Source organism: Aedes aegypti, chromosome 1, assembly GCF_002204515.2.
Source record: "Aedes aegypti strain LVP_AGWG chromosome 1, AaegL5.0 Primary Assembly, whole genome shotgun sequence".
NCBI lineage: Eukaryota > Metazoa > Arthropoda > Insecta > Diptera > Culicidae > Aedes > Aedes aegypti.
The window spans coordinates 166,986,295-166,993,951 of NC_035107.1; the positions used below are offsets into that span (position 1 = coordinate 166,986,295).

The following is a 7,657-nucleotide window of genomic DNA, read 5'->3' on the forward strand; positions in this document are numbered from 1 at the left end:
AGATGGCTGTCAAATTTAAAATAGCCGCCAAAACTTTTTAGCTTCAAATGAAAGCTACATCCTTTTTGCTATACGATACCACAAGGTATGGTTTGTGTTTCTTGGGAAATATGAGACATATCACGTGAAGAAATACCTTAAATTTATAAATAAAATGGGCTTTTTCGCAAACTTACCTAGCTGGTGTACGAGTGGTCCACAAATTGGAGAAAACCGAAAAGACCATTCTCTTGTTTTAGCATATGCTAGCGATCAGTGTCATAAAAGTGGAAATCTAACGATGAGTGCTGATGGCGGTTTGATTCTACTGTGAAATCCGGTGAAATTTGTTAATACTCAAAATGATTTCATTTGACTTGCGTGTCATGGTTCCGTGGTGAAGTTGTACGTTTGGTTATTTATGCTAAAATTGTTAAAATTCTAAGCTTCATATGGTAGTAGAACACTTCGTATACGTGTAGTTCTCAGTTTAGAAAAACTAAAATCTTTAATGATGTTTAAAATAGTTTTTCTGTAACAAATTCAAATTATTTAAGGTAAATCTCTAAAGAAATAACTCATCATCTCGTGGGTTCCCTGGGCAGATTTCTAGAAGAGTTAAGGGATGGTTTCATTGGACAATTCTTGGAGGAAATCCTCAAAAAGAAACTCCAAAGGAAACTCTTGAGCAGTTCGTTGGTAGAATTTATTAAAAAATACCTAGTGGAAAATTTTCAAATATTTTTAATGAATGTCTGCAAAGCTCTTTCAAAAGGTCTCTTTATTTTTATTAAGCAAACTTTAAGCCCACGGCTGGTTCATCTCCATATGAAAAAAAAAACGAAATTCTGAAGCTTATCTCCGGGATTTCTTCAGTGTTTCCTCCAAACATTTTTTTTCTGAAGTAATTTCTCTGTGGTTACCTCCAGGTGTTACTCAACTATAGACAACCAGAATATACGTATAACAATATCACATTTTGCATAATGTGATGCTTATACATATGTGCAATGTTTCACGAATTTGATGTCGTTTTTATATGATGAAAGCATACAACCGTTTTGTTTCAAATTCCGAACAGACTCATATTCCGAACACTCGGTTTTCGTATGGCGGTTTGGATGAAATATTTCATTGAAGGAACTAGCAGTCCATTGCAATTCAATTTTAACGTCTTCCAATATATTTTATACCTCGAGAGTAGTTATGATTCTCTAGTTCAAGACCAGTATAACCAGCTCAGATAAATTTATTTGCGAAATTATTTATTTATATTTATTTAATGTTCGAAATATGGGACAGAATGAACACAGTGTTCGGCATTTGAATCAAAATGTTGTTCAACACTTTTACATAAAAACAATACTTAACAAGTTAAAACAAACAATTTTATCGGCACACCCAACAGCTAACAGCTAGAATTTGCGGAGAAATTAAAATTTTCACAAATATCAACTAATGTATGCCAATCAGATGCATTTGAAGTCACTGTTGGCCTTAAGTGTTCGGAATGTGAGTCAAAATGGTATATAGATTTTATTTCAAACCAATCGGTTACCTTACACAACTTAATTCAGCTTGAGCTTGATTGGTCGCCCATGGTTGCTACTCCAATATCGCCGAATCAGCTGCACTTACATGCCCGTCATTCGTTTTGACAGCCATGTTGATTTTGCAGCTTCAATTTCAAAGTGATAAAACTCAGTCATCGGCAAGAAATAATGGACTTCTCTCTGGATTGATGAATAAGCAACATCGCAGGTAACGTCGGATCATATCCACAAAAAGATTTAATCGATAAAGCAGATAAGGAATACGGACAATGTACTAAAAAAAGAACAACTGTCAAATTTGAATTTGCTCTGGTGATGCCCAAGCTGGCGAATAAGAGCTCAATAAGTTAAGCAAATGGAGAATAAAAAAAGTACCACTACTTACGCTTACATGCAGAAAGTATGCTGATAGTTTTTCAGTAATGTCAGTGCAAAACCAAGTGATTTTCTCCAATTCGCAATTGTAAGACGAATTAGCCACAATCATCAATGCCCAGTACTGCCGTTCTACACAATTTGTCCCGCGGTCCATAAGGTTTACATATAACATGGGACAAGTAAGGCAGAGTACAAATTTCAATGACGACCTACTTCGCCTTAACGCTCTGACTTACACAAGGAACCAATCGGATGAATGTTTGGGATTAACAGACAACCTCAATGTATAAGTACTGATGATCTGTTTTTAGGCAACAATGACGCCTGCCACGACATAATGCAGACTAATGGGGGAAAGGAAGAGGAATTGATGATGCATTGAATTGGCTCCCACAGTAGACCGTATATACCACCACGTCTACGCTAGTTCATGCGGGAAGATGTAGGGGTGGTAAATTTATGGCATAGAGGCTTGTTGTTTCGTTAGCAGACTGCCTATGTATCAGGCGTGCTATAATGATGGAAGAATGGAAGCGTAGGGAAACGGTTTTTTTGTCCATCTCTGGTTCTAGCAAATGCTATGAACGAATAGATCAACTGAGATACAAGCAAGTGAAAGATATATGTAACTGCAAAGTACGAGGAAAGGAACGGGCCTGGAATTGAACCCATCACCTTCTGCTTATGAAGCAGAAGCGGTAGCCATTAGACCACCAACCCCGCCAGTTACATTACACAACTGAATTCATGATAACAAAGTTGATTTGACAGTGACTATGTATTCATTCGACTTACTTTGTACGCGTATACGGGACAAAACGGAATGTAAGAATAAACCCGAAAAGAAGCGTTTCATGCTAGTGCCCACGTCTATGAAACGATTTTATTGATTTAAACGACTAACGTTGTATAATTTTACGACTGTTTTCCGTAAATTGTTATGTGATTTTTAGTTTTCTGGGGATTTCTAACAATCCAAAGGGTTCTAATGACCCAGAATATTAGTCTCTGAGCAGAATCTTTAATCTTGCAGGATGCATCAGAATATAATCAAGAGTAGATTGAGCAATAGGTATGATTTTTTACTAAAGTCAAGCTGAATGTTCAAATACAAATTTCCATAAATATTGGAGCAGAAAATTTCTTCTCAAATGCGTAGCGTATTGAAATCTAAGAAAACATACATCTGACCAGTTCAGAAAAGTAGTTTCCCGCTAAGCAACCGTTCTATGGTATTTATTACCAGCTAATCCAAATCGAATTACGATCAAGATTTTTTCAATTAGAATCAAAATCACATACGATTATGCTTCATACGACAGTTGGAATACTAATCAATGGCACAAAACAAAACGTTTAAAGATTTTGATTCAATCTTGTCCACAGACACTTACTTGATAGTATTCGTGCACGCCTTGTGTTGGGCTAATGATTGACTGGTTTTACGCTCTGTTTACTTTGCTAAATGTTTTCTGCGAGCATGAGTAGTTCTTTTTCAACTGAGGTTAGTTGATCCCAAGAATGATAACACCGCCGATTACTGAGTGCATGATTCATTTTTTATGGTCCTGCAGATCATTCAATAAATACAACAACTGCACCAAAATAAAATAGTTTTATTGAAAAATGTAACAAGTAATATAAATTAAACTCGTCGACTGCAATGACTGCAAAAAAAAATCGTTGGTTGATCCCAAATTCAGGTAATGTATTGCGCACTTCATCCCAAATTGGACTATCACAAAAGATGTAGAGTGCAGAATAAGTGCACATTTGTATCTGCTCATCTCGACGTATTGGGTGCACTTGTTCGTTGAACTACAAGAAATAAGTTCACCGAACACACCCGAGATTCGACGTAACCCTGAGCTGCTATTACACTTTGAAGGAGCGTTCACACTTTTCTGACGGTCCAACTTGGGGTGAAATCGACAATACAAACAACACTGTAATGCAGATTCAATGTATCGGAAAAGCACCACAAAAAATAAGGTTCACCAGGAAAAATTAGAACGGGTGAGGAAAAATAAAACGCAAAGTTTTGTACATGGTGTATATAAAAGTGCCTTCCTGAAAGTTTGTAACATTTGTTAACTTTATGTTTCTGTAGTTTGATTTGTCATCATTATAGAATTGGTATTTTATAAATTTCACTATGAAATCTAGCCATTTCCAGTCGTTCCAGCTTGCCCCGGCGTACCTCAGATATTTTGTTCGTAACCAGTTTGACGATTAGCAGTGCGATAACTGTTAATTTATATACAAATCAGTTTAGAGTGCTATATTAAAACCTAGACAAAAGACACTGCCTTACACCATGAAACATCGTATGTTTGTAACGCCAAAAATAGAAAACGATGTCAACGACACAGACGCAAACTTCAACTGGTTTGTTTAGCTTTTTTCATTCTCTCTCCCGCGCTACCGAATGCAGATGAGTTGGCATTCGTATCATTCGCATACTGGACGGTGTTGAATCGACTTTGTTTACCATCGCTTCCGGCCGCTGCCACCAAAACATTGAAAAATTCCTAGGCCAAAGAATGAGTGGGTGGGTCTTTGTAGTCTACGGAGATTTCTTTTCAGTTTGTTTTTCAAATGCGTACTCATTTGACCGATATCTTGCTTCGTTGGTGTATACAGTTTTTTGAAGCGCACACGCCATCACTTGCTAGTAGATTACACGGATTGTTTACTGTTAATTTGTTCGAGTCACTGAAGTATTGCAGCAACGCAATTTGTAGTTATTAGCCTGTTTGACCGTTTCAAAATTAAAGCAAAGGGGTGTAAGTAAGATTATACTCAATTTTCAGCTATTTATGCTGAAATTTATAAGTTTCCAAGCCTTAAAGCAGTATATTGGTGTGATTTATTTGTCATCTAGAAAAATGAAAATCAGCCTATTTTTTTTTACTTTTTAAACATAATGTATAGAAATTTAAATTGCAGTATGCAAATTAGATTTTTATTTGTATTTAACACCCCTTTGCTAAAAAAAAAACACATTGTTCGTATTAGTTTCCTTTATTTTGTTATTGTGTTGCCTGGTTAATATTTGGAAACAAGCGATATCGACATAATTTGACAAATCCTGGCTTAATAATTAATAACTGATCGGTTTTGGTAAAATTTACGTTACATCATCAAACATAATTATATATTTATAATTACAAAAGGGACCATTTGAAATATAAACGAAACATGAATTCAACTGAAAACACGAGCGTAAAGTAAAGACCTGACACCAATAAATTATTTTGATGTAAATTATGAATGGCTTTGATATATTAATTTTCTTTCTAAACTTCCAATGCAGTGATGTGTTTTATCAAGGACCCCACGAATTGAACAAATGCAGATAGTGCCATTCCTTCTTATCAATTAAACATATGTTCAATTATAATATAAACTTCTACATACACGGAAGTTTGCAAGAAATTTGTTTCAATACAAAAAATAATGAACTCGTTAATCGTTCTGTAATGTGGATATATCTTAATAAAAAAAATACGCAAAACTGAACTGACGATTTCATCGTTTGAAACAGTATATACATGTTATGTGAAAGTTAACTAAGTATTGCGTCTTATTTTGGAAATTCCACCAGGTCGTATCATGAATCGGCCTGTCACATATATAGTTCAATATACATACAGGACGCCAACCGTTCAACTCGGAAAATGCAGTAATTTTGCGTCGGCACTTACCTCCTAATAAATCCTCACTGCTTCTCGGCGTTGCTGACATCTTGTTAGGTTCACTAGTTAAGTTGATAGATTTGAACATCCTCTGTTCTACGGCTCTTTGTCTGGAATGTACAATCCTACTCCGGATGGCTCCTGCAGGACAATATCCTCCTCTGCACAGTGATGCACGAAAACAAGCGAAAAATCAATTCTCCCGCTTCACTATATTTGTAAACAAAGGATCCAAAAGTGTACGTGAGTTTCCACTGCAACAATCAGAGCGTTGTCGCCTGGCTACGAAAAAAGCAGGCAGCGGTCTAAAGCAGAAAGTTGAATAAACAAAGCACAGACACAGGTGCAATATCGCTTGACGCGCAATTTGTTGCGATACGCATACAATCGTACACAAAATGTTTACGTTGATCCACTTTTCACGCACTTTTTTCTGCGACTTTTTCGCAATGCAATACACTGGGATGTTTAAACCGAAAAAATGCTCGATCAGAACTTTATGGATCAATTTACATACAGCTTTTCTTTGTTAATGCAGCTTATTTTAAATTGCATACATTTACGCCAGGTTTAGTGTTTTAAATTTCTTATTCTTCCAAGTATTTTACCGTTGTTTTACACAGTACAGCACTAATTTCTGTTGGAACTCTTGAAACGACCAGCGTCCTCACAGTTCAACTAACGATCGACTATTGTTGTGTTTTCACATTTGCCAGCTGGCCACAACTTGCTGCGCATTAGTATACAGCACGTAGGAGAATGATTCGCATTCGAATAATCTTGTTTTCTGTCTATGGATGACGATGGGGACAGGCGACTGTACAAATAAAAACAAAAACGACCGAGATACTCTCCCAGTTCAACGTCACACACTTTTACTCGCTGTTCCAGTACACCGTAGATTGCGCATCACACTACTACCTATAAAAAATCCTGTTTTCCCCTGTTTACAACCCTACGAAGAGACTCGCGAAAACACGACTTCACTGAGTGCCGTTCAACTTTGTTTTGATGGAGGTTTATCGTTTGTCCAGTTCTTTGTTTTGGGGCGCATATTCTTGCGTACGTGACGAAAGTAGTTCGGAAAATCACCGCTAAAACGCAAAGCTTGGCAAAAAGATTATTGTGGCCTGTCGGAAAGTGCAGTGCTTATTCCAATTATAGGTGACATCTGCAGGAAGAATATGAAAGCTTCGTAAAAAAGAGCTTTAGAGCTTTAATGTTTAGAATTTTACAGCCCACTCTTATAATATTCCAAAGACTTATTATAATTCACAAAGTTAAATTTATTCAACGGATCTTGTGCTTTATACCACAAAAGAATCAGAGCGGTTAATTAATCATATGCAATTGGGAAAATAGTCAGGTCAGCTTTCCCTTAGTGGACAGTCTCCTATAGTAGCACTAGTGGCTGTTTTACGGCCGTTTTGCTATAAATCTTTTCAAAATATTTTTTGACATGAAGGTCAGGTGATTTTAATCTAAGTACCATTGATACACAGCTCGATTTTGTTCAAAAAATGAACGAAATTATTAGTTTTGTTCAAAATTTGAGCGCCCGTGCTATTGTTCTATAGTAGCACTACTGAGAGAAACTATTTTATTATTATATGAAATAATTGATGAATTAAAAACTTTTTATATCGAACGAAAGCTTTTGATCCACACTTTGAAGGAAAAATATAAAAACTTTGTAAAAATACGGTTTTGATTAGTATTTTGCCAACGTGACAAGTGCTACTATAGAAACAGACATTAGAAATAGTGCTACCATAGGCACATGTATTCCTATAGTGGCACAAGCGATAATAAATACAAACATATGATTTTTCGAAGTTTTCATATTTTCCCCACAAAACCAAGATAAAAAGCTTTCAGATGACGTAAAAATAATGACGCAAGCGTTATTTTTCGATTTTATACGAATATTTGTTCTTGGCTGTGCGGCTATTGGTACATCGACCCTAACTAATTGCAATCATCAATCATTACTCCACTTGAAGAAGTCGATTTTTTTTTCTTCCTACAGTAATGTACTGATTTTGTCAG

At 36.0% G+C, this 7,657-nt stretch overlaps 1 protein-coding gene across 10 annotated transcripts in view; it reads right to left on the minus strand.

The window, feature by feature from the left end:
- Positions 1-6,624, minus strand: part of LOC5568284 (BCL2/adenovirus E1B 19 kDa protein-interacting protein 3) — a 62,734-nt gene extending 56,110 nt beyond the window's left edge. Inside the window, exons 1-2 of one of the 10 annotated variants that reach the window (XM_021853087.1) lie at positions 6,482-6,624; positions 5,618-5,818 (exon numbers count right to left, since the gene is read on the minus strand). In XM_021853087.1, the coding sequence (XP_021708779.1) occupies positions 5,618-5,696 (79 nt within the window). In that variant the 5' untranslated portion in view covers positions 5,697-5,818; positions 6,482-6,624. Of the gene's footprint in view, positions 1-5,617 lie in introns of all 10 variants that reach the window. The other 9 variants (XM_021853083.1, XM_021853070.1, XM_021853068.1 and 6 more) reach the window with 9 other exon arrangements.
- Positions 6,625-7,657: the final 1,033 nt, after the last annotated feature.